The sequence below is a fragment of the Coregonus clupeaformis genome, chromosome 31 (assembly GCF_020615455.1).
Source record: "Coregonus clupeaformis isolate EN_2021a chromosome 31, ASM2061545v1, whole genome shotgun sequence".
NCBI lineage: Eukaryota > Metazoa > Chordata > Actinopteri > Salmoniformes > Salmonidae > Coregonus > Coregonus clupeaformis.
The window spans coordinates 11,031,154-11,058,112 of NC_059222.1; the positions used below are offsets into that span (position 1 = coordinate 11,031,154).

Below are 26,959 nucleotides of genomic sequence, written 5' to 3' on the forward strand. Positions count from 1 at the left end.
TCCATGGTTTTTGGTTTGGATAAGTTCTAATCGTCACAGTGGGAACAACATCCTCTATGCACTTCCTGTCACGAGTCAGTGTATACGTCAATACCATTCTCAGATTCCGATTTGTCAGACCAACGTTGAACAGTCCTTACCACGGGTACTTTGTGTTTAAGTTTCTGCCTAAAGGAGGGGAGAAGCAAAATGGAGGCGTGATCTGATTTGCCGAAGGAGGGGCGGGGGAGGGCCTTGTAGCTGTCCTGGAAAGGGACGTAGCAATGGTCAAGAGTGCTCGATGAGCGAGTAGCACAGGAAATGTGTTGATAAAACTTTGGTAGTGTTTTCCTCAGATTTCCTTTATTAAAGCCCCCAGCTACCCCCATGCGCTTTCCGGTTTACACAACGTCTAGGGTAGTTCCTTGAGAGCCGTCGCGGTGTCGGCTTGGGGGGGGGGATATACACGGCCATGACGATGACCGAATAATTATTTGATGGTGAGGTATTCTAGATCGGGAGAACAAAAGGACTTGAGGTCCTATATGTTACCACAATCTCACCATGAGTAGTTAATCATGAAACATACACCTCCACCTTTCCTTTTCTAGGAGTTCTTTTTCCCTGTCCACGCGATGGATGGAGAACCCTGCTGGCTGAATGGATGGGGACAGTATATCCGGAGAGAGCCATGATTCCATGAAACAGAGTATGTTACAGTCCCTGATGTCTCTCTGGATGGAGATCCTCGCCATGAGCTCATCTACTTTACTGTCAAGGGATTGAACGTTAGTGAGTAATATACTCAGAAGCGGTGGATGCTATGACTAAAAGCCCACTTCTTATTCCTCTTCTCTGGCGACGGCGTCTTAAAGCAGCCCCTGGAGTGAATGGAATTGCCTCTGGAAATTCAAACAAAGGAATCAATTCAGGGAAGTTGAGTTTCTGGTCGAAATGCTGGTGAGTGACTGCCGATCTAATATCCAAAAGTTATTTCCAGTTGTAGGTCATAATGCAAGAAACGTTCTGAGCAAATAATAACACACAAAATAATACTGCAAAGTTGTCTAGAAGCTAGAAACAGGGCGACAGTGTCTTTCGGCACCATCAACATTGTTCCACTGTTCTATTGTACATCACTGTGTTGGTAATTGTCTCTTAATAATTATAATGATAAAAAAATATATATATAGAATCTGCAAAGCAAAGGGCAGAGAGGAGTGTTGTGTTGTTTGGTAATGCTGCAAAACATGCTTTATTCAACAGAAAACAAAATAATACATCAATGGTAAAACAGAGGACAGGAGAAGACAAGAGGAAAAATCACATCCTGACTAGAGTCTTAATCAGACCTCTCTCTCTCTCAGCAACTGACCTGCAGTGGGGAAAGACAGACAGATCCTGTATTTGCATTGTAGTGTTTTTGTGCAAAAAGGAGAATGTGAGACATCAGAAAAAGACACGAAGTACTTCCAGCTCAAGCTCACACATTATAACACGTCAACAACTCTGTAACTTTTAATAACACCAAAATATTATACACAGGAATTGAGATGAGTGCAAAATGTGTAGTCTTTTTGACAGAGAAAAAACATGTATTGGGGGAAATGCAAAAAAAAGGGTTCTAATGAATGATCTTTAAGATAGTGTGTCACCTTCAGAGGAGTCTGTTTTGGTTACTGCAGGGCTGTGTGTATATGTGTGGTGCACACTCATGTTTATTCCTACTATCACACATATGATCTTTCATTTCTTCAATTCATTTTTCATTATGTGCTCTTAAGCATTTCCAAAGTCTAGTTGATTGAAATGGATGGGGACAGTATATCCGGAGAGAGCCATGATTCCATGAAACAGTATGTTACAGTCCCTGATGTCTCTCTGGATTGAGATCCTCGCCATGAGCTCACCTACTTTACTGTCAAGGGATTGAACGTTAGTGAGTAATATACTCAGAAGCGGTGGATGCTATGACTAAAAGCCCACTTCTTATTCCTCTTCTCTGGCGACGGCGTCTTAAAGCAGCCCCTGGAGTGAATGGAATTGCCTCTGGAAATTCAAACAAAGGAATCAATTCAGGGAAGTTGAGTTTCTGGTCGAAATGCTGGTGAGTGACCGCCGATCTAATATCCAAAAGTTATTTCCAGTTGTAGGTCATAATGCAAGAAACGTTCTGAGCAAATAATAACACACAAAATAATACTGCAAAGTTGTCTAGAAGCTAGAAACAGGGCGACAGTGTCTTTCGGCACCATCAACATTGTTCCACTGTTCTATTGTACATCACTGTGTTGGTAATTGTCTCTTAATAATTATAATGATTAACATATATATATATATAGAATCTGCAAAGCAAAGGGCAGAGAGGAGTGTTGTGTTGTTTGGTAATGCTGCAAAACATGCTTTATTCAACAGAAAACAAAATAATACATCAATGGTAAAACAGAGGACAGGAGAAGACAAGAGGTAAAATCACATCCTGACTAGAGTCTTAATCAGACCTCTCTCTCTCTCTCTCTCTCTCTCTCGCTCTCTCTCTCTCTCTCTCTCTCTCTCAGCAACTGACCTGCAGTGGGGAAAGACAGACAGATTCTGTATTTGGATTGTAGTGTTTTTGTGCAAAAAGGAGAATGTGAGACATCAGAAAAAGACACGAAGTACTTCCAGCTCAAGCTCACACATTATAACACGTCAACAACTCTGTAACTTTTAATAACACCAAAATATTATACACAGGAATTGAGATGAGTGCAAAATGTGTAGTCTTTTTGACAGAGAAAAAACATGTATTGGGGGAAACGCAAAAAAAAGGGTTCTAATGAATGATCTTTAAGATAGTGTGTCACCTTCAGAGGAGTCTGTTTTGGTTACTGCAGGGCTGTGTGTATATGTGTGGTGCACACTCATGTTTATTCCTACTATCACACATATGATCACTTTCATTTCTTCAATTCATTTTTCATTATGTGCTCTTAAGCATTTCCAAAGTCTAGTTGATTGAAACATAAGGCACTGGCATTATCTTTGGCTATAAGATGTTAAAAGCATTCTGATTGAGTGGTTAAACCATTAGGTTGCACACAAACCTGCACACATGTACACACACCAGTTTAAAACCTCTTCTGGTAAGAAATTAACTTCAGGACATGAGGGGCACAACAAGGGTTGTCTCTGAAGTGAAACCAACGTGTAGCTAACAGTATAGCTTCCTCCACTGTCACGGTCCCCATACCGGGCTTCAACTAGTGATCCTCTGCTCGCAAACACACGTGACCGCCCTCCTTGACAATGTACCAACCGATTGAGCTATACAAAAGGATCCAATTGGATAGCTCCATCTGCGACATTTCAAGCTAGTTGTGGAGTGAGCTTACGGTACGTTCTTAACTCCGTTACACAAGCACAAACGGCTCTCACTCATTACTTAAACTTTCTCTCTCTTCCTGTAACACTAATATCTGATATTCATCTCTGACTACTTTTGGTCATGAGCCCTTGTATAAAAAACATCAGTCCAGTAAATCTTTGGACCTAAAAGCAAATAAATTAACATTTCACCCTGTTCAGCATCTTAAGGTACCTTTTCAACAGTAATTTAAGTACCTTAACACTCCTTCAAAAAACCCTGGACTACAATAGTAAAAGAGATTGGGATTTAAAGCAAGGAGTGGTGATACACATCGCCACGGCAACAGCCAGTGATGACAACTTCCTGCAATGAGTCGAGTGGAGGGTACAGTAGTGATAAGAAAGAGTAGTGGGGCATTTCTTCATCTTCCCACCATGACCAAAGTGATCCTTACTCCAGTTACCTCGTCTTGTCTCCTCTCAAAGACCCACAGACATCTAACCATTTTATCTGAGTGAAGTGGTTCTGTAGGGTTAGCCAGGGTGCCAGTCTGGTTTTGCTTTGGCCAAATTGTCATTTTGCCATGGCAATGATATAGCTAGCATACACAGGGACACCAGACAACCAGGCTGGTAGGAAGTATTGTTGATATACTTTAGTGGCCATCAATGGTGACCCTTACTAGGACACCAGTCGGTCTCTGGGTAGAGGAGGCAGTGGACAGTCTTAAACCTGGAGAGAAAGACAGAAAGAGAGGGGAGGAAGAGAGAGGGGGCAGATGGATGAAGAGAGAGGGCGAGATGAGCGATGGCAAGACAGAGGAAATAGTTGGTGGAGAGAGAGGTGATAACCATTTACATGTAATTCACAATTCAGCTAGAGCAAACTTTACACTGAGGCAGAGGTTTAGTAAACCAGTGTCATGTAATTGTCTTGTACATGACAATGTTGGGTGGATGTTGGATGGATGTTGGGTTAATGTCTGCTTACCGTGAGGGGTCCTCCACCAGAGAAAAGGCTCCTCCAATGCTGACCACATTCCTCCTGTTCTCAAAACCACCGTAGCTCAGAGTGACCTAGACACACACACGCAAAACAATTGGTAGCTGTTGTATACATCACAGACAAAAAACAAAGTAGGGTTTGTCTCTTTCTTTCATCTCCCTCTCTTTCACCCACACACTTGTGTGTAGACAATCTCTCTCTCACAAAGACAGACACAGCCCCCCACCCTTACCTGCTCCAGCACGGTGTCTGTGGGCAGCCTCTGCAGGTTCTCCAGGTGGGAGTGGAAGAGGTGTGTGTGGGTCAGCATCACCTCCAGCAGCGCCTCAATTATGTAACCGATGGTGCAGTCGTCAGGGAGACGGATCTTCTCCGCTGTGCTGATGAAGTTCCCCAGACTAGAGAGAGAGAGAGAGAGAGAGAGACTCAAAACAGTTTTGCTTAATAGCTACAATAATATGTGCATCTGAAGAACATTGAGAGTGTTGAACTGTTCAAACTCACCTAGCCCATGGACTCATCTTGAGGGCCAGACCACGACTGATACAGAACCCTGCTCCTCCTGTAGCAAACCAGAACTTCACTGACACCTGGGAGAAGAAAACAAGGGTCAGAGGTAAGGAGTAAGAGACAGAAAGGGAGAGAGATAAAGAGAGAGACAGGAAGGGAGGCATAGACACAACGCCCGAGATGGAAGGGATGGAGCGAGAGGGAAGGATGGCATGGAGAAAGAGACAGACAAACTGACAGGGTATACTCACAGATCCGTCACTCTTGACCCTCTCTGCAGCCTCTATGGGGTGGTCGAGGCTGGGCCGGCCCAGGTAAACATCCTGGGTGTGGTGGTAGGAGGACAGCAGCTTCAGCAGACTGGGTACAATCACATAGTTATCATCATCCATATGGCAGAACCACCTGGGAGGAGGAGGAGAGAGAATAGAAAGGGAGGGAGGGGGGAGAGAGAGAGATGCAAGTTATTACAGAAAAACAGTTATTGTAAATACATTTTATTAAGCGTTACTGACATGTTAAGGTGTTGTTATCATCACATTATCAAGCCAATGATGGCGTTCATTGGAATGTTTTCAAATAGGCCAGTGTGTTCCTACAATCTGTGCTTGCCAGAGCTACTGTAAGTGAAGACATACAGTCCTATCCATCTGTTGACCTCCTTAACTAAACACACAGAGAATCTAAGACAAACTCAGCCAAAAAAGTATTTCAAAGATAATTCGTAAAAATCCAAACAACTTCACAGATCTTCATTGTAAAGGGTTTAAACACTGTTTCCCATGCTTGTTCAATGAACCATAAACAATTAATGAACATGCACCTGTGGAACGGTCATTAAGACACTAACAGCTTACAGATGGTAGGCAATTAAGGTCACAGTTATGAAAACGTAGGACACTAAAGAGGCCTTTCTACTGACTTTGAAAAACACCAAAAGAAAGATGCCCAGGGTCCCTGCTCATCTGCGTGAACGTGCCTTAGGCATGCTGCAAGGAGGCATGGGGACTGCATATGTGGCCAGGGCAATAAATTGCAACGTCTGTACTGTGAGACGCCTAAGACGGCGCTACAGGGAGACAGGACAGACAGCTGTGTAACAACACCTGCACAGGATCGGTACATCCGAACATAATACCTGCGGGACAGGTACAGGGTGGCAACAACAACTGCCTGAGTTACACCAGGAACGCACAATCCCTCCATCAGTGCTCAGACTGTACGCAATAGGCTGAGAGAGGCTGGACTGAGGGCTTGTAGGCCTGTTGTAAGGCAGGTCCTCACCAGACATCACCGGCAACAACGTCGCCTATGGGCACAAACCCACCGTCGCTGGACCAGACAGGACTGGAAAAAAGTGCTCTTCACTGACGAGTCACGGTTTTGTCTCACCAGGGGTGATGGTCGGATTCGCGTTTATCGTCGAAGGAATAAGCGTTACACCGAGGCCTGTACTCTGGAGCGGGATCGATTTGGAGGTGGAGGGTCCGTCATGGTCTGGGGCGGTGTGTCACAGCATCATCGGACTGAGCTTGTTGTCATTGCAGGCAATCTCAACGCTGTGCGTTACAGGGAAGACATCCTCCTCCCTCATGTGGTACCCTTCCTGCAGGCTCATCCTGACATGACCCTCCAGCATGACAATGCCACCAGCCATATTGCTCGTTCTGTGCGTGATTTCCTGCAAGACAGGAATGTCAGTGTTCTGCCATGGCCAGGGAAGAGCCCCGATCTCAATCCCATTGAGCACGTCTGGAGCCTGTTGGATTGGAGGGTGAGGGCTAGGGCCATTCCCCCCAGAAATGTCAGGGAACCTGCAGGTGCCTTGGTGGAAGAGTGGGGTAACATCTCACAGCAAGAACTGGCAAATCTGGTGCAGTCCATGAGGAGGAGATGCACTGCAGTACTTAATGCAGCTGGTGGCCACACCAGATACTGACTGTTACTTTTGATTTTGACCCCCCCTTTGTTCAGGGACACATTATTCAATTTCTGTTAGTCACATGTCTGTGGAACTTGTTCAGTTTATGTCTCAGTTGTTGAATCTTGTTATGTTCATACAAATATTTACACATGTTAAGTTTGCTGAAAATAAACACAGTTGACAGTGAGAGGACGTTTCTTTTTTTGCTGAGTTTATGTGTGAGATGTATTCTCAAAATAGGCCTTTCCTCTTCTCAGCAGTAAAGAAAGAGCAATATTTCTTTAAACAAAACAGGCAGTCTCCTGAAACTGAGAGGCTCAGTAGTCTTGACAAAGGCAGCATCTTAACCACCAAGCAAGAGGGACTACTTCAGGTCTCTCTGATCAGGGCAGGAGAACAAACTAACTTATTCTGAATTGGCTTCTTATTGGCCAAATAATAAAGAACTTAATCTATAGTTATGTTCTTAGCATGCAATTGTGATGGTGAATAGCAGGAAGTAAGGTGTGACTGAAGACTCACTTCCTCTGCGACTCGATGAACTTGTCGTATTCCACAGACATTTTACAGCACAGGGCCTGCCGTGTGTGTGCTGCTGAACAGTTGGTGTTGACGACGTTAGCCCCTGAGAGAAAGGAGAAGGGATGTTGAGTCTACTTATCTTACTACTGAGACAGTTATGACAGTATCAAATACGCATATGCCTGATAACATATAAGTCTTTCTAAGAACTCCATTCACATTTGACAAAATCGTTACATTTAAAAAAGGTACAGTGACGCAATAATTGCCCTCCTATTTGTACTCCCATTATCCACCTCTGGAAGAGTATTGTCTTACCTGCTCTCCTCCTCAGCTCCTTATCCTCCCCATCAGTGAATATAAAGGTCTTGAGGAGACAAACACAGAGAGAGATGTTGTTAACACTAAGTTTGTTTCCACGCATATACCCCCCCCAAACACACACGAAAGAGAGAGCAAAAGAGAGAGAACGAGAGAACAAAAGAGAGAGCAAAAGAGAGAGGAGAGGGGGAGAGGGAAGAGAGATTAAAAATGTGGCTTGCACAACCAGGCCTCCATGTCCTAGACCTATACTGCTGATTCATGGAGTGAAGTAGTTGGGTAAAACAATAACCAGACTATGCTAACTCAAACAATACTGGGCCCATTCTCCCTGCCACTCAGCCTCCTCCTGCCCTTTACCCTGCTCGCCTCAACCATGGCATTCTCTCTCTCTCTCTCTCTCTCTCTCTCTCAATTTAAGGGCTTTATTGGCATGGGAAACGTATGTTAACATTGCCAAAGCAAGTGAAGTAGATAGTAAACAAAAGTGAAATAAACAATAAATATTAACAGTACACATTACACTCAGAAGTTCCAAAAGAATAAAGACATTTCATGTCATATTATGTATATATACAGTGTTGTAACAATGTGCAAATAGTTAAAGTACAAAAGGGAAAATAAATAAACATAAATATGGGTTGTATTTATAATGGTGTTTGTTCTTCACTGGTTGCCCTTTTCTTGAGGCAACAGGTCACAAATCTTGCTGCTGTGATGGCACACTGGTTTTTCATCCAGTAGATAAGGGAGTTTATCAAAATTGGGTTTGTTTTTGAATTCTTTGTGGATCTCTGTAATCTGAGGGAAATATGTGTCTCTAATATGGTCATACATTTGGCAGGAGGTTAAGTGCAGCTCAGTTTCCACCTCGTTTTGTGGGCAGTGTGCACATAGCCTATCTTCTCTTGAGAGCCAGGTCTCTCTCTCTCTCTCTCTCTCTCTCTCTCTCTCTCTCTCTCTCTCTCTCTCTCTCTCTCTCTCTCTCTCTCTCTCTCTCTCTCTCTCTCTCTCTCTCTCTCGTCCATTACCCCTCCCTTCCTCCTGTCATTTAATTTCTCCCTCCCTGCTGCCTGCCTGCCTCGTGCCCAGTTGCATGCCCTCTCTTTCTATCCCCCTGTCCCCTTTTCATCTTTCTCCCTTCCCTCGGTCCTCCTCCCTCCCTCCTGTCCTTCATCCCCCCTTCTTTTATCCTCAAGTCGTCTCCTCCCTGCCTCGTGCCCGGTGGCATGCCCTCTCTTTCCTGTGTGCCCTGGGAGATGCTGGGCATCCGTGCCAGGACTGGTGGAAAATTACACAGGTCACCACAGGCATGTGACACACACACACACATAATACCCCTGCAGGACGAGCCAGACCATGCCAGGCAAACAAAGACCTTCCCTGATCAAAGAGGGGAGGACCCAGTCACCCTGGCAACCCAGCAGATCCCTGGCCAGCCAGCGGGGCATAAATGGCCTGGACAGCAGTGTGGTTGCCAGGGCCCGGAGGCAGTGTGGTTTCTTTCTTTTTGTGTTTTTCAAAGTTTTAAACAGATTGCTACCATGTTACAACAACCTACCAGCCTGGGGCTATTCTGGCTCACTGTAGATTCATGTACAGTACCAGTCAAAAGTTTGGACACACCTACTCATTCAAGGGTTTTTCTTTATTTGTACTATTTTCTACATTGTAGAATAATAGTGAAGACATCAAAACTATGAAATAACACATATGGAATCATGTAGTAACCAAAGAAGTGTTAAACAAATCAAAATATATTTTAAATTTTTCAAAGTAGCCACCCTTTGCCTTGACAGCTTTGCACACTCTTGGCATTCTCTCAACCAGCTTCATGAGGAATGCTTTTCCAACAGTCTTGAAGGAGTTCCCACATATGCTGAGCACTTGTTGGCTGCTTTTCCTTCACTCTGCGGCCCAATTCATCCCAAACCATCTTAATTGGGTTGAGGTCGGGTGATTGTTGAGGCCAGGTCATCTGATGCAGCACTCCATCACTCTCCTTCTTGGTCAAATAGCCCTTACACAGCCTGGAGGTGTGTTTTGGGTCATTGTCCTGTTGAAAAACAAATGATAGTCCCACTAAGCGTAAACCAGATGGGATGGCGTATCGCTGCAGAATGCTGTGGTAGCCATGCTGGTTAAGTGTGCCTTGAATTCTAAATAAATCAACGACAGTGTCACCAGCAAAGCCCCCCCACACCATCACACCTCCTCCTCCATGCTTCATCGTGGGAACCAAACATGCGGAGATCATCTGTTCACCTACTCTGTGTCTCACAAAGACATGACGGTTGGAACCAAAAATCTCAAATTTGGACTCATCAGACCAAAGGACAGATTTCCACCAGTCTAATGTCCATTGCTCGTCCATTGCTCTTGGCCCAAGCAAGTCTCTTCTTCTTATTGGTGTCCTTCTTCTTATTAGTGGTTACTTTGCAGCAATTCGACCATGAAGGCCTGATTCACGCAGTCTCCTCTGAACAAACTTTTACAGATGCACAATTGAGAGCATCCTGTCGGGCTGTATCACCGCCGGTACGGCAACTGCACCGCCCACAACCGCAGGGCTATCCAGAGGGTGGTGCGGTCTGTCGAACGCATTTCCGGGGGCAAACTACCCGCCCTCCAAGACACATACAGCACCCGATGTCACAGGAAGGCCAAAAAGATCATCAAGGACATCAACCACCCGAGCCACTGCCTGTTCACCCCGCTATCCTCCAGAAGGATAGCTGTCTATTTACCACCACAAACCAATGCTGGCATTAAGATTGCACTGAATGAGTTGTACAAGGCCATAAATCAACAGGAAAACGCTCATCCAGATGCAGCGCTCCTAGTGGCCGGGGACTTTAATGCAGGGAAACTTAAATCCGTTCTACCTAATTTCTACCAGCATGTTAAATGTGCAACCAGAGGAAAAAAAAACTCTAGACCACCTTTACTCCACACACAGAGACGCATACAAAGCTCTCCCTCGCCCTCCATTTGGCAAATCTGACCATAACTCTATCCTCCTGATTCCTGCTTATAAGCAAAAACTAAAGCAGGAAGCACCAGTGACTCGGTTAATAAAAAAGTGGTCAGATGACGCAGATGCTAAGCTACAGGACTGTTTTGCTAGCACAGACTGGAACATGTTCCGGGATTCTTCAGACAGCATTGAGGAGTACACCACATCAGTCACTGGCTTCATCAATAAGTGCATCGATGATGTCGTCCCCACAGTGACCGTACGTACATACCCCAACCAGAAGCCATGGATTACAGGAAACATCCACACTGAGCTAAAGGGTAGAGCTGCCGCTTTCAAGGAACGGGACTCTAACCCGGACGCTTATAAGAAATCCCGCTATGACCTCCGACGAACCATCAAACAGGCAAAGAGTCAATACAGGACTAAGATTGAATCGTACTACACTGGCTCTGACGCTCGTCGGATGTGGCAGGGCTTGAAAACTATCACAGACTACAAAGGGAAGCACAGCCGCGAGCTGCCCTGTGACACAAGCCTACCAGACGAGCTAAACCACTTCTATGCTCGCTTCGAGGCAAGCAACACTGAAGCATGCATGAGAGCACCAGCTGTTCCGGGTGACTATGTGATCACGCTCTCCGTAGCCGATGTGAGTAAGACTTTTAAGCAGGTCAACATTCACAAGGCCGCAGGGCCAGACGGATTACCAGGACGTGTACTCCGAGTATGTGCTGACCAACTGGCAAGTGTCTTCACTGACATTTTCAACATGTCCCTGACTGAGTCTGTAATATCAACATGTTTCAAGCAGACCACCATAGTCCCCGTGCCCAAGGACTCTAAGATAACCTGCCTAAATGACTACCGACCCGTAGCACTGATGTCTGTAGCCATGAAGTGCTTTGAAAGGCTGGTCATGGCTCACATCAACAGCATTATCCCAGAAACCCTAGACCCACTCCAATTTGCATACCGCCCCAACAGATCCACAGATGATGCAATCTCTATTGCACTCCACACTGCCCTTTCCCACCTGGACAAGAGGAACACCTACGTGAGAATGCTATTCATTGACTACAGCTCAGCATTCAACACCATAGTGCCCTCTAAGCTCATCACTAAGCTAAGGATCCTGGGACTAAACACCTCCCTCTGCAACTGGATCCTGGACTTCCTGATGGGCCGCCCCAGGTGGTAAGGGTAGGTAACAACACATCTGCCACACTGATCCTCAACACGGGGGCCCCTCAGGGGTGCGTGCTCAGTCCCCTCCTGTACTCTCTGTTCACCCATGACTGCATGGCCAGGCACGACTCCAACACCATCATTAAGTTTGCCGACGACACAACAGTGGTAGGCCTGATCACCGACAACGATGAGACAGCCTATAGGGAGGAGGTCAGAGACCTGGCCGTGTGGTGCCAGGACAACAACCTCTCCCTCAACGTGACCAAGACAAAGGAGATGATTGTGGACTACAGGGAAAAAAAAAGAGGACTGAGCACGCCCCCATTCTCATCGACGGGGCTGTAGTGGAACAGGTTGAGAGCTTCAAGTTCCTTGGTGTCCACATCACCAACGAACTATCATGGTCCAAACACACCAAGACAGTCGTGAAGAGGGCACGACAAAGCCTATTCCCCTCAGGAGACTGAAAAGATTTGGCATGGGTCCTCAGATCCTCAAAAAATTCTACAGCTGCACCATCGAGAGCATCCTGACTGGTTGCATCACCGCCTGGTATGGCAACTGCTTGGCCTCCGACCGCAAGGCACTACAGAGGGTAGTGCGTACGGCCCAGTACATCACTGGCGCCAAGCTTCCTGCCATCCAGGACCTCTATACCAGGCGGTGTCAGAGGAAGGCCCTCAAAATTGTCAAAGACTCCAGCCACCCTAGTCATAGACTGTTCTCTCTGCTACCGCACGGCAAGCGGTACCGGAGTGCCAAGTCTAGGTCCAAAAGACTTCTCAACAGCTTCTACCCCCAAGCCATAAGACTCCTGAACAGCTAATCATGGCTACCCGGACTATTTGCACTGCCCCCCCCACCCCATCCTTTTTACGCTGCTGCTACTCTGTTAATTATTTATGCATAGTCACTTTAACTCTACCCACATGTACATATTACCTCAACTACCTCAACTAGCCGGTGCCCTCGCACATTGACTCTGCAACGGTACCCCCCTGTATATATAGCCTCCCTACTGTCACTTTATTTTACTTCTGCTCTTTTTTCTCTCAACACTTTTTTTGTTGTTGTTTTATTTTTACTTTTTTTGTAAAAAATAAATGCACTGTTGGTTAAGGGCTGTAAGTAAGCATTTCACTGTGATGTCTGCACCTGTTGTATTCGGCGCATGTGACCAATAACATTTGATTTGATTTGAAGGTGAGGTCAGTACAGGTGCATCAAAGCTGGGACCGAGAGAATGAAAAACAGCTTCTATCTCAAGGCCATTAGACTGTTAAATAGCCATCACTAGCACATTAGAGGCTGCTGCTGCCTATTGAAATCACTGGCCACTTTAAGAAATGGAACACTAGTCACTTTAATAATGTTTACATATCTTGCACTACTCATCTCATATGTATATACTGCATTCTATTCTATAATATTCTTCTGTATCTTAGTCCATGCCGCTCTGTCATTGCTTGTCCATATATGTATATATTCTTAAATCCCATTCCTTACTTTTTTGTGTGTATTGGGTATATGTTGTGAAATTGTTAGATATTACTGCACTGTCGGAGCTAGAAGCACAAGCATTTCGCTACACCCGCTATAACATCTGCTAAACACGTGTATGTGACATAGTGTCTGTTACTTGAACTCTGTGAAGCATTTATTTGGGCTGCAATTTCTGAGGCTGGTAACTAATTAACTTATCCTCTGCAGCAGAGGTAACTCTGGGTCTTCCTTTCCTGTGGCGGTCCTCATGAGAGCCAGTTTCATCATAGCGCTTGATGGTTTTTGCGACTACACTTGAAGAAACTTTCAAAGTTCTTGAAATGTTCCAGATTGACTGACCTTCATGTCTTAAAGTAATGATGGACTGTCATTTCTCTTTGCTTATTTGAGCTGTTCTTGACATAATATGGACTTGGTATTTTACCAAATAGGGCTATATTCTGTATATCACCCCTACCTTGTCACAACACAACTGATTGGCTCAAATGCATTAAGAAGGAAATAAATTCCACAAATTCACTTTTAACAAGGCACACCTGTTAATTGAAATGCATTCAAGGTGACTACCTCATGAAAATGTATGAGAGAATGCCAAGAGTGTGCAAAGCTGTCATCAAGGCAAAGGGTGGCTACTTTAAAGAATCTCAAATATAAAATATATTTTGATTTGTTTAACACTTTTTTGGTTCCTACATGATTCCATATGTGTTATTTCATAGTTTTGATGTCTTCACTATTATTCTACGAACCCTGGAATGAGTAGGTGTGTCCAAACTTTTGACTGGTACTGTAGATGGTGTAAATTCTCTGACAGGCTGTTGAAACAAACAAATGCACCAACAGGCACGCACGACAAACGTGATAACATCTTGTTTAAACATTTCATAATACCCTGGTTCTACTCTAGTTCATTCAAAGTTGCTACACCGTGCAGTAGAAAGCCTCCAATCCCTTCAATCTACAGCATCTTCCTTCCCTCCCTCAAGTAATTTTCCAACAGCTCTATTATGAACACTGTAGAAGGATTCCTAGAATAGTTTCCACATTTGAAAGACTCAGAGACTAAAGCTGTGACTCAGTGTGGTTCCATTTCTTCTTATTTTTTTCCAGAGAAATCCCCCCACATATACGGAGAGAAGGTTAGCCTCGTGTTCACTGAGCAAGACGGGAGCTAAAGAGAAATGGCTGCTCTGTGCTCTCACTGACTCCCCTCTCATAGGGTTTTAACAGGCCCAAATAAACCCAGCAGGCATCCTTTAAACTCTGCTCCAGGTAGACGTTGCCCGTGGTCACAGATCTAGGATCAGCCCACCATTATTCCTAACCTTAACCATTAGTGAGGAAAACACTAAACTGACCTTAGATCAGTGTCTTGGAAGTCGGAGCAACTTCATACTACTCTATAAACCCCACATGAGCCAGACTGACTGTTGAAAGCCCCATTCTATTTGACCCCAGACACCAATCAGAGGCCTGTCTGTCTGTAGATCCCACTACTCTTTAAACACTCTTGATTTCCAAACAGTAAAACAACTGATGAGCCTGACACATCCATATGATTTATAAATGAGTGGAACTACCCAGCTGCTGCTCTTAACTGATGCTCATTAAATGTTCCTTAGAGTGGCTCAACCTTGTTGACCTACAGACTGTGAGAACTAGGCCCTATACCCATCTGAGCCAATGGTCAGGACAGTAGCGGTGGTCACACTTGGAGAACAGCACTAGCCTTTTAGTAAATAGTTGTGCAGGTGGCCATTAGAAAGTACACACACAGTGGGACTGTGGCACAATGCGGTCTTTGAACACAGCTCAATTTGTGTTGACATAAAAATACCCTATCTCCCAGGCAGCTCCAGGTCTGTATCCCAAATTGCACCACATTTCCTATATAGTGCATTACTTTTGACCAGGGCCTGTAGTGCATTATACAGGGAATAGAGTGGGACACCCCTGGAGCTGCCTGGGAGATGGGGTATTTTTATGTCAACACAAATTGAGCTGTGACGTTAGTTCCTGAGCAAATTGGGCCAGTGTGTTTGGTCCTGTTAACGTGCAGCTGAACACTGGAACTCTTTGTGTTGAAGGGCCTCACTGCTAATCTGTTTTATAGGCCTAGAACAGACCAAGGATATTAACCACAGTCACATTTATCTCCGATTCAAAATGGCACCCTATTCCCTATATCCCCCATACTCAACTGGCGGACAGCGTTCCGGACCCAGTCGGGCTTCGACCCCTGGTATCATTTAAACACACATAAGACATGGGAAAATGTGTAGAATTGCAGGAAATTAGCTTTAAAACAGAAAAATAACATCTTTGCCCCATGTAAAATGTGTAGAATTGCAGGAAATTAGCTTTAAAAACGGCAACATGTTCTCTCCCCGCCAACAAGAGTTGTGTGAACAGTTTGGGGTCACATGGGTTGCGAGGTGGGGGTTTGTTACTACACCGATAAATGACATTGTCCATCCGGACCTTTACCACCTAGGAAATTTGTGTGACCAGACCTTCTCAAATAGTACTCGAGTACCCCTGCCCTATATACTACACATACAGTATAGTACACCAGGGCCCCTAGGGTCCATAAGAATGCTATTTGTGACGCACATCTGTCTCTGGTTGGTCCTTAAACTTCAGTGGCTGTGCTAACATCCCTGTTTACTCAAGCAGTGCAAAGGTGTGCTGGCATAAAACATTAGAATAGTTGTGAAGTGTATTTTATGTGCGTTTCAAGATGCAGTGCGTTTAAAAAGTGTTCGGCCATGTGAAATAAGCATAAGTGTGAAAGTATGTTAATATGTGACGTACGTTGGCTATTGAAAAAGAGTATGAAGTAGCCTATCCCTTCACTCACACTACCTATCCCTTCACTCACACAACCTATCACTTCACTCACACAACCTATCCCTTCACTCACACAACCTATCCCTTCACTCACACAACCTATCCCTTCACTCACACAACCTATCCCTTCACTCACACAACCTATCCCTTCACTTACACTACCTATCCCTTCACTCACACAACCTATCCCTTCACTCACACAACCTATCCCTTCACTCACACAACCTATCCCTTCACTTACACTACCTATCCCTTCACTCACACAACCTATCCCTTCACTCACACAACCTATCCCTTCACTCACACAACCTATCCCTTCACTCACAGAGCCTATCCCTTCACTCACAGAGCCTATCCCTTAAATTATACGCTACACACTATTTAACACATGGGGATCTTTCTATAATAGACTAGGTTATGGTTCTACCCTATGACACAGTTCTCCCCAGCTGTGCTCTTTAGCCTGTTGATCTAGAATATATTCTACAGCCTCCCGTTGATTATTGGAGTCAGGTGTGTTAGCTGGGGCTGGGGCAAAAGTGCGACACTAATCAGGACCCCAAGGACTGGAGTTGCCCATCCCTGTTCTACAGCCTCCCATAGATCCCTGGGTGGGGACTGTTGATCTATATTCTACAGTCTTCCATAGATCCCTGGGTGGGAACTGTTGATCTATATTCTACAGCCTCCCATAGATCCCTGGGTGGGGACTGTTGATCTATATTCTACAGCCTCCCATAGATCCCTGGGTGGGGACTGTTGATCTATATTCTACAGCCTCCCATAGATCCCCTGGGTGGGGACTGTTGATCTATATTCTACAGCCTCCCATAGATCCCTGGGTGGGGACTGTTGATCTATATTCTACAGCCTCCCATAGATCCCTGGGTGGGGACTGTTGATCTATATTCTACAGCCTCCCATAGATCCCTGGGTGGGAACTGTTGATCTATATTCTACAGCCTCCCATAGATCCCTGGGTGGGGACTGTTGATCTATATTCTACAGCCTCCCATAGATCCCTGGGTGGGAACTGTTGATCTATATTCTACAGCCTTCCATAGAGGCCCCTGTGTTTGGAGAGGGATTACACCAGAGGATTCTCCCCCCTTTCCCCTCCCTCCCTCTGACTTATCCCCTAAACACTTTCTCATTCCTCCTGTAGTGGTAGACCCTGGACCCCCAGAAGGAGGAAGTTCCTGAGCAACCAGAGACTACAGGAGAGCAGGAGACGTGTGCAGGAGGAACACACTGCTGTGTTTGCTCTCTCTCTGGAATCTCTGCCCCCCCCCCACCCCCTTTCTTCCCAGTTCACCCAACCTTGCTCCCACAGATTCCCCCTGCCCTCCAGCCTTCTAAAGGGGGGGGTGGGGGTAGTGGGCAGAAATTCCTGCACAGAGAGAGAGAGCAAGCACAGCAGTGTGTTCCTCCTGCACACGTCTCCTGCTCTCCTCTAGTCTCTGGTTGCTCAGGAACTTCTTCCCTCTGGGGGCCCAGGATCTACCACCACACACACGAGCGCACGCTTCCCCACGTTGCACATACTGAGGTACACACAGGGCATGCAACCAGAAGCTGCCATGCCTTTCCACCCTTCCTGCACACACAAGCCGTCATGTGCTTAACCTTTTCATGTCCCCTGGCCACAATGGGTCCACACACACACACACACTACGGCCAGCAAGACACTGTGTAGAACATCTGTTCTCTCCTTCTGTACATCTGTTCTCTCCTTAAGCACACTACTACTCTCTACTCCAGCGTCTGTGTCTCACTATGGTCCTGTATATACAGATCACTGAATCCCAACTTGAGATACAGGTAACGCAAACTTAAGCATTAATCATGTATTGATGGGACAATATGTTAGGATTGGGGATTGGGCCCATAGTGGCTGAGGTTATGAGGGGTGGAGAAGACATGGACTTCTCTTCTCAGAGAATCTGTTTCAGTTTTACTTTATGGCTCCACTGAACATCAACAGTTATAATCTCCCATTGCTTTAGTGGAGGATTCTAACCATGCAGGTAAGGGAACAATAACACACCAAACAACCACAAGACCAACAGAGACTGGCGTAAGAGCCAATAAGATGGCTTGGCGTCAATTCAAGATGAGTTACGCATGTGGTTTGTTAAAATCGTTATAGAACCCGATCCAAGGAGTCAATTGATTCCAAATGGCCTTTATGCTCTTGAAGCACTTCTCGTCATTCTGAACCACAGGAGCTGATACTCTTGCCAAGGGGGGAGAAGTTGTTTATTTAATGGTTGAGATGTTTTTCTGAGATGAGTTCCAAGTGCTTGAGCGCTGTGCTGACAGGGAGTGGACTGGGTATCTACACTGTCCCAGTGTCACGGTTTCGGCCGAGGCAGCTCCTCCTCCTTGTTCGGGCAGGTTTCGCCGTTCGTCGTCTCCGGAGTACTAGCTGCCACCGCTCCATGTTTTCTGTTTGACTAGTTTTGTCTGATTAGTCACACCTGTCTTGTGTTATGTCTAATTAAGCTCCCTATTTAGTTTCCCTGTTATGAGTGTTGTGTTGTGTGTAATTGTTTCGTGTTGGTGTCGTTTCGTACCTGTGTTTTGGTACGCCACCTCTGTATTGCCTACTTCTCGATTTAGAGGAGTTTTGCGCGCCTGTTTTGGGCGCTTGTGTTTCACGCCTGTGTGCGTTTTGCCTCTGGCTATTTTGGATTATTGCATTGCATTTTCCAGTAAAGTATTTTGGACTCTCCTTCTGCTTCTGCACTTGATTCCACACCACACCATTTCTACACGGCCCTGACAGAATTACACACCACTTCGATGGAATCAGCAGGAGCACAAGTCGACAGCGTGGAGGGACGTCTCCAGGGACAGGAACATCGCATTAATCGGATCGGGCACGCGTTGGAGGGCGTCATGGACACTCTTCGGCGCTGGGAGATCAGCGGTGTTCCCACAGCCCCACCGATCGCTCCATCACCACCAGAGAACCTGCCTACTCATCCACCGGAACCCAGTGGGATTCGGCTCTCGCTCCCGAGGGCGTACAACGGCTCCGCTGCCGGATGTCAGGGCTTCCTTCTGCAAGTGGAGCTCTACCTAGCCACTATACACCCGGCGCCTCGGGATACGAAGCGTTTCCGCCCTCATCTCCTGTCTCACCGGCAAGGCGTTGGAGTGGGCCAACGCCGAATGGAGGGGAATAGACTCCGCCACAGTCACCTATGTGGAGTTCTCCCGCCGCTTTCGTGCGGTCTTTGACCATCCACCAGAGGGAAGAGCGGCGGGGGAACGTCTATTCCACCTTCGACAGGGGATGAGGAGCGCTCAAGAATTCGCACTGGCGTTCCGGACTCTAGCGGCTGACGCGGGGTGGAATGAGAGGGCCCTCATAGACCATTTTAGGTGTAGCCTTAGGGAGGACGTCCGCAGGGAGTTAGCGTGTAGGGACGCTACGTTAACTTTTGACCAGCTTGTGGACATGGCTATTCGTCTGGACAACCTACTCACGACCCGCGGGACGTCCCCAGATGGGGGGCCTCCCATTCCACCCTCCAGCACCTCCGAGCCTAGTCCGATGGAGCTGGGAGGGGCTGGCGCTAGAACTAAAAGAGGAAGGAACCCGAGGGGAGCAGTCTCCTGCACCAAGTGTGGCCGCGGAGGACACACCGCGGCTAGGTGCTGGGGAGGGTTCCCTGAGGAGGGAGATGGCAGGCCATACAGTGGGGAGTCCACCCAGGTGAGTAGGCGCCCTACTTACCCAGAGCTTTCTGTCGTCCACTTTACATTGCCTGTTTGTTTTCCACAGGTTGCACCTCGTTCCCAGCATAAGGCGCTAGTCGATTCAGGCGCAGCTGGGAATTTTATAGATCGCAAATTTTGTGTTAAGTTAGGGATTCCCCTCCTTCCAGTCGATAAACCTTTCCCCGTACATGCTTTAGATAGTCGTCCGTTAGGATCTGGGTGGATTGGGGAGCTCACAGCGCCACTTAGGATGATGACGCAGGGGGGTCATGAGGAGACGATTCAACTCTATCTGATTGACTCTCCTGCGTATCCGGTGGTACTGGGGCTTCCCTGGTTAACCACCCATGATCCTACTATTTCGTGGCGAGAGAAGGCTCTTCAAGGGTGGTCTGCTCAGTGTGAGGGGTTTTGTCTGGGTGTTTCCGTAGGGGCGACCTCGGTGGAGAGTCCGAACCAGATGTCAGCACTGCACATTCCTCCTGAGTATGAGGATTTGGCACTTGTGTTTAGTAAGACCCGAGCGGCAAGGTTGCCACCTCATAGACAGGGGGATTGTGCGATAGACCTCCAGATAGGAGCAGCGCTCCCCGCGAGCCATGTGTATCCTTTGTCACAGGAGGAGAAAAAAGCAATGGAGACGTACATTGCCGAGTCTCTGAGACAGGGATACATACGGACCTCTACTTCTCCCGCGTCCTCGAGCTTCTTTTTTGTGAAGAAGAAGGATGGAGGTCTGCGTCCGTGTATTGATTACCGCGGTCTCAATCAGGTGACTGTTAAATACAGTTATCCACTCCCGCTGATTGGGACTATGACGGAGTCATTACACGGGGCACGGTTCTTCACAAAATTGGACCTCAGGAGCGCATATAATTTGGTGCGCATTAGGGAGGGCGATGAGTGGAAGACAGCATTTAGTACTACATCCGGCCATTACGAGTATCTGGTCATGCCATATGGGTTAATGAATGCTCCATCAGTCTTCCAATCATTTGTAAATGAAATTTTCCGGGACATGCAGGCGCAGGGGGTGGTGGTGTACATTGATGATATTCTGGTGTACAGCCCTACCCGGGCCGAGCATGTAGCCCTGGTGCGCAGAGTATTGAGGAGACTGTTGGAGCATGACCTGTATGTCAAGGCTGAGAAATGTCTGTTCTTTCAGGAGTCAGTTTCCTTTTTGGGTTACCAGTTGTCTGCGTCAGGGGTGAGAATAGAGGTGGACCGAGTGTCCGCCGTGCGTAATTGGCAAACCCCAACGACAGTTAAAGAGGTGCAGCGGTTTTTGGGGTTTGCGAATTACTACCGGAGGTTTATCCGGGGGTTTTGGTCAGGTGGCAGCTCCCATCACGTCTCTTCTGAAGGGGGTCCGGTGCGCTTGCAGTGGTCGGCTGAGGCGGACAGGGCTTTTGGTAAGCTGAAGGACCTGTTTACCTCGGCTCCGGTGTTGGCGCACCCGGATCCCACTTTACCGTTTCAAGTTGAGGTAGACGCGTCCGAGGCTGGTATAGGGGCCGTTCTATCTCAGCGCTCGGGTACACCACCTAAGCTCCGCCCCTGTGCTTTTTATTCTAAAAGCTCAGTCCGGCGGAGCGGAATTATGGCGTAGGGGACAGGGAGCTGTTAGCCGTAGTCCAGGCCCTAAAGGTGTGGAGGCATTGGCTTGAGGGGGCTCAGCACCCTTTCCTTATTCTGACCGATCACCGTAACCTGGAATATATTCGGGCAGCTAGGAGACTAAATCCTCGCCAGGCTCGATGGACTATGTTTCTCGCCCGGTTTGTGTTTAAGATCACTTACATCCCTGGGTCCCAGAACGGGAAGGCAGATGCTCTGTCCCGCCGGTATGACGCGGAGGAGAGGTGCGTGGAGCCCATTCCCATACTACCGGAGTCGTGTCTGGTGGCACCGGTGGTGTGGGAGGTCGATCGGAGATCGAGCGGGCGTTGCGTACCGACCCTAGTCCTCCACAGTGTCCGGTGGGTCGGACGTACGTCCCGCTCGAGGTCCGGGATCGGTTGATTTATTGGGCTCACACGTCTCCCTCCTCTGGACATCCGGGTATTGGCCGGACGGTGCACTGCCTTAGCATGAAGTACTGGTGGCCAACATTAGCCAGGGATGTGAGGGTTTATGTCTCCTCCTGCTCAATATGTGCCCAGTGTAAGGCACCCAGACATTTGCCCAGGGGTAAATTACAGCCCCTGCCCGTTCCCACAGCGACCCTGGTCACATCTATCGGTGGATTTTGTTACCGATCTTCCCTCCTCCCAGGGGAATACCACCATCCTGGTCGTTGTGGATCGGTTCTCTAAGGCCTGTCGTCTCCTTCCCATGCCGGGTCTTCCTACTGCCCTACAGACCGCTGAGGCTCTATTTACTCACGTCTTCCGGCATTACGGGTACCCGAGGATATAGTGTCTGATCGAGGCCCCCAGTTTACCTCCAGAGTCTGGAGAGCATTTATGGAACGTTTGGGGGTCTCGGTGAGTCTTACCTCGGGTTACCACCCGGAGAGCAATGGGCAGGTCGAAAGAGTCAACCAGGATGTGGGTAGGTTTCTGAGGTCATACTGTCAGGACCGGCCGGAGAAGTGGGCGAGATATGTGCCCTGGGCCGAGATGGCACAGAACTCTCTCCGCCACTCCTCCACTAGACTAACCCCCTTTTCAGTGTGTCTTAGGGTATCAGCCGGTTCTGGCACCGTGGCATGAGAGCCAGATCGAGGCCCCCGCTGTGGATGAGTGGGTAAGGCGCTCGGAGGAGACGTGGAACGCTGCTCATGTCCATCTGCAGCGTGCCATACGTCGACAAAGACGAGCGCCGACCTACGCCGCAGTGAGGGGCCAGTGTACGCACCTGGAGATCGAGTCTGGCTCTCAACCAGGAACCTGCCCCTCCGCCTGCCCTGCCGGAAGCTGGGTCGGCGGTTTGTGGGGCCTTTTAAAGTCCTGAGGAGATTGAATGAGGTGTGTTACAGGTTAGAACTACCTATTGATTACAAGAATATTAACCCCTCATTCCATGTGTCTCTCCTCAGGCCGGTGGTAGCTGGTCCACTCCAGGACTTCGAGATTGAGGAGACTCCTCCGCCCCCGTTGGAGATCGAGGGGGCTCCGGCGTACACTGTTCGGACCATCCTGGATTCCAGACGCCGGATGGGGGTCTCCAATATCTCGTGGAGTGGGAGGGGTACGGTCCGGAGGAACGGTGCTGGGTGCCGAGGAGGGATATTCTGGATCCGTCCCTGATGACCGAATTCCATCGTGGTCATCCTACGCGCCCGGCGCCGCGCCCTCGGGGCGTCCCCGAGGCGGGAGTCGGCGCACGGCTGGAGCCGCGCGTCAAGGGGGGGGTACTGTCACGGTTTCGGCCGAGGCAGCTCCTCCTCCTTGTTCGGGCAGGTTTCGCCGTTCGTCGTCTCCGGAGTACTAGCTGCCACCGCTCCATGTTTTCTGTTTGACTAGTTTTGTCTGATTAGTCACACCTGTCTTGTGTTATGTCTAATTAAGCTCCCTATTTAGTTTCCCTGTTATGAGTGTTGTGTTGTGTGTAATTGTTTCGTGTTGGTGTCGTTTCGTACCTGTGTTTTGGTACGCCACCTCTGTATTGCCTACTTCTCGATTTAGAGGAGTTTTGCGCGCCTGTTTTGGGCGCTTGTGTTTCACGCCTGTGTGCGTTTTGCCTCTGGCTATTTTGGATTATTGCATTGCATTTTCCAGTAAAGTATTTTGGACTCTCCTTCTGCTTCTGCACTTGATTCCACACCACACCATTTCTACACGGCCCTGACACCCAGATGTCCCTACTTTTGTAATAGCAGTAGGAAACCCATATGTGGGCCAGCATGGGGGCATGAATCTGCAGTGTTGGCAAAAAATATATATTTTTGAATTAGATAGGTGCAGTGAAATGTGTTGTTTTAAAGGGTCAGCCATAGTAGGGATAGGCTGTGTGATTGAAGGGATAGGCTGTGCCTTGCTCAAGGGCACGTCGACAGATTTTTCACCTTGTCGGCTGGGGTATTCGAACCAGCGACCTGTCGGTTACTGGCCCAACGCTCTAACCGCTAGGCTACCTGCCACCCTATAGCTAAAACCAGCCCTATGAGCACATGAAGACATTGGAAAGATGTTGAAAACACATATTTTCAAAATCGTGTGTTCACTGGGATAGAATCTTAGACCATAATTCGCCATAGCAGCACATTTCCTTCACATCCATGTTCTATATGATAATCAAAACCTTGTTGAAGGAGTACAGTAAAGTCTTCAGAGAAATGGACCTGCAGTGTAGTTCAGTGACATGCAGCCCATGGTGCTAGAAATGATGTTCACTCTTTACTGTTACTACAGCTGCTTGGAGAACAGAGAGAGGGGAAGCTGTCCTTGTGTACTTTAGAAACATGCCCTGTCTGGAGGACTTGGTAACAGTACAAGACAAAGGAGATGATCTACCCTGTAGACAAAACATAACCTTGGGGGGTTAACAAATACCCTCATCCAGAGCCATTGGCTGCATCTTAACCACTGCCAAGTTCGGTCTTCAGTGTGTGTGTGTGTGTGTGTGTGTGTGTGTGTGTGTGTGTGTATGCGTTTGTGTTCCTCCCTACCTGTTCTTTGGCTTTGGACACCCAGGTCTGGAACAGCAGATCCAGTCTGGACTTGTGGTACTTCTTGGTGGTCTTCACCGCTATGAAAATGTCTTTCAGCTCCAGAGGGGTCCTGGACCGAGACCCTCCAGCCCCCGCCACACCCCCAGCTCTATGGAGGAAGTCCTCCTTTGGCCCTGTCTGAGAGTCTGTATGCTTCCCAGTGCCCTGGGTGTCACCTCGACCAGCTGTATACACCCAGTCCCCATCCCCAGTCCTCTTGGTCTCTCTGGTTGTGCCCTGCCCCATAGAGCCACCATCAATCGCATTACGCCCCACTGTCACTGTCACTTTCCCCACATCTGCCTGGAGAGGGACCACCAGACCTCCAGGGTGCTGGGAGGGTTTGCCGGCGCCTGTGCCCGCCCGGGCAGGCTTGGTGTGGGCCCGGGGCTGGGGCAGGTCCCCCTGATGCTGTGAGGGCTGGAGGGCGGGGATGAGGAGCAGGAGGAGGGCACAGAGGGCCAGGGAGAACAGGAAGCATAGCTTGCTGACACCCATCGAGGAGACATGCATCCTGATTGGCCGCTGGAGGGGCCTGTCAGCCGCCGGCACCAGCTTTGCTTCCCGCTCCACTGCGTCCCATCTTTATGACATCACACATGAACCTGAAAAGACATCGACACGCATGACTTCCTCATCATCACCACCACCCCCATAATAAGATGACAGTGACAAACTTGAGAACATACTCTAGCTGAGTATATGGATACTGGCTCCTGCACTGGGTTTACTCTAGCCTGGGTGCTAGACAGACCAGTCTGTTTCTGCATAAAAGGGCCACGATTTCACTGTACAACTCTATACACATTCTGATTGAGTCCCTCTCAAATGGCAGACGCTATTTCTTCTCAGTCTGACCACTAACTTTTCCTGAATTGGCAAAGACAATCTCCTCTTGGCACATCGTCACTCATGCACTGCCATTTGCCAGTCAGTTAATACAGGTCACATTTAATTGCCAGACTTACCTTCAGTGTGTGAGCAATTTCCTGTTTGCTGCTATTTTCAGAGGCAATGATACCTCAACCAGTAACAGATGTCAGTTGTAGGAAGCAGAGGGATGTAATCAAACCCTTTTTTCTTTACTAAAATTAGCCTCCTTAGTAAAATATGAGCTCTCAGCACATAGATATGTGGATATAGCATGAAGGAGAGTATGGTTTATGAAGGAGTTATACATCATTTACAGGGGGAAATAAATAAATAAAACGAATGCATAAAATTAAATATTTTTGTGCCTGGTTAGGGATTATGCAAATGTGAAAATCTGGAAGATGCAAATCTACCAGATTGGGTCACTGCCAATAGAAACAGGTCTGACTGCTGTGGGCTCGGTCATTCAACTGTAGAGTTCACGACAAATTTATGAAAACAACAACAACGCGATTAACCAATATTATTCGGTCTTAAAAAGGTAACTTTAAAGTTTAAAGGGTTGTTTAGGAGTTGTTTCTTGTGCATGTCGTGCACATGGGGGTCTATAGGCTGTCCTACGGTAAACAAAGGAGAGGCGAGAGTGTGGTCTAGTCAATTATTTTTTATTACATTCTATGAAAAACCCTGATTGTGCCGAATTACTTAAAACACTTATTCTGTGATGACGAAAATAGCCTAATACTTACATGGAAACAAAATAAATCAAGTTTTTTCTCCGATGTGCCTCCTCCCAACTGCAACAAAAACACCAGGGAACTGTTCACCAAAAATGAATTAAGTGAACAGAATCTGTTCAAAGAAAATACAATACAATACAGGGTTTCCAGACGCTTTTATCCTCTTCAACGATCTTCTCTTTTTTGTCTCCTCGTCTGGACTATGATTTGATTGGGCTCAAACTTTAACCATCAGCAGCCCGCTTTCTCTGTTAGACCGCGATTAAGTAGCCTAGCTGTGCACTCAGCCAGTCAAGTGCAAGTGACTCAAACATCATAATTTGATTCCATTGCGATTATAAACGACCTCTGTTTCTCGGATTCCTCTCAAATCACATACTGCGTGATTCTCTCTCCAAAAGCAAATCCTCTGAAACTGAGCGCCCTCTGGCTGATGCTGACCTGGCCTTGCAAGTTAAATGTCCCTGTAGCGTAGTAGGCTACAGCTGTTGGGGTCGCCAATGTGTTGCTATTTTCGCTCTAGATGTCGTAGGCTCTCGTAGTCTATTTTGTGCTGACAATGAAAAAGTTGTCAGACAAAACAACTCGCGGCAACATCCCTCCAGTAGGCTAAGCCAACTCGTGTGACAAAGTTAAAAACACTTATTCATCTCAAGGGGGACCTCAAATAAATTGTTATCATTTACAATTTGAGTAATTCATTTTTACTTTCTGAACTAGTTGTATCTTAATACAAATTACCATCAGTTTGCAACAGTTTTTTGTTGTTGTTGATCGAAAATATGCCGCGTTCAAAACAACTGGGAACTCGGAAATCTCCGACGACTTT

At 47.3% G+C, this 26,959-nt stretch overlaps 1 protein-coding gene across 2 annotated transcripts; it reads right to left on the bottom strand.

The window, feature by feature from the left end:
- Positions 1-1,205: 1,205 nt before the first annotated feature.
- LOC121547559 (beta-1,3-N-acetylglucosaminyltransferase radical fringe) lies at positions 1,206-26,936 on the bottom strand. Of its 2 annotated transcripts, XR_005996529.2 has the most exons (10): positions 26,140-26,936; positions 24,476-25,122; positions 7,608-7,656; positions 7,290-7,392; positions 5,095-5,248; positions 4,838-4,923; positions 4,566-4,731; positions 4,319-4,404; positions 2,481-4,060; positions 1,206-1,341 (listed from the first exon to the last, which is right to left on the bottom strand). XR_005996529.2 is itself a non-coding variant. In XM_041858894.2 (9 exons), exons 2-9 carry the CDS (start codon positions 25,028-25,030, stop codon positions 3,994-3,996), a joined length of 1,266 nt encoding a protein of 421 aa, XP_041714828.1. In that variant the 5' UTR covers positions 25,031-25,122; positions 26,140-26,936; the 3' UTR covers positions 2,355-3,993. The 2 variants fall into 2 exon arrangements, 1 of the variants encoding a protein (XP_041714828.1); XM_041858894.2 differs by lacking the exon at positions 1,206-1,341 and having other exon boundaries at positions 2,355-4,060.
- Positions 26,937-26,959: the final 23 nt, after the last annotated feature.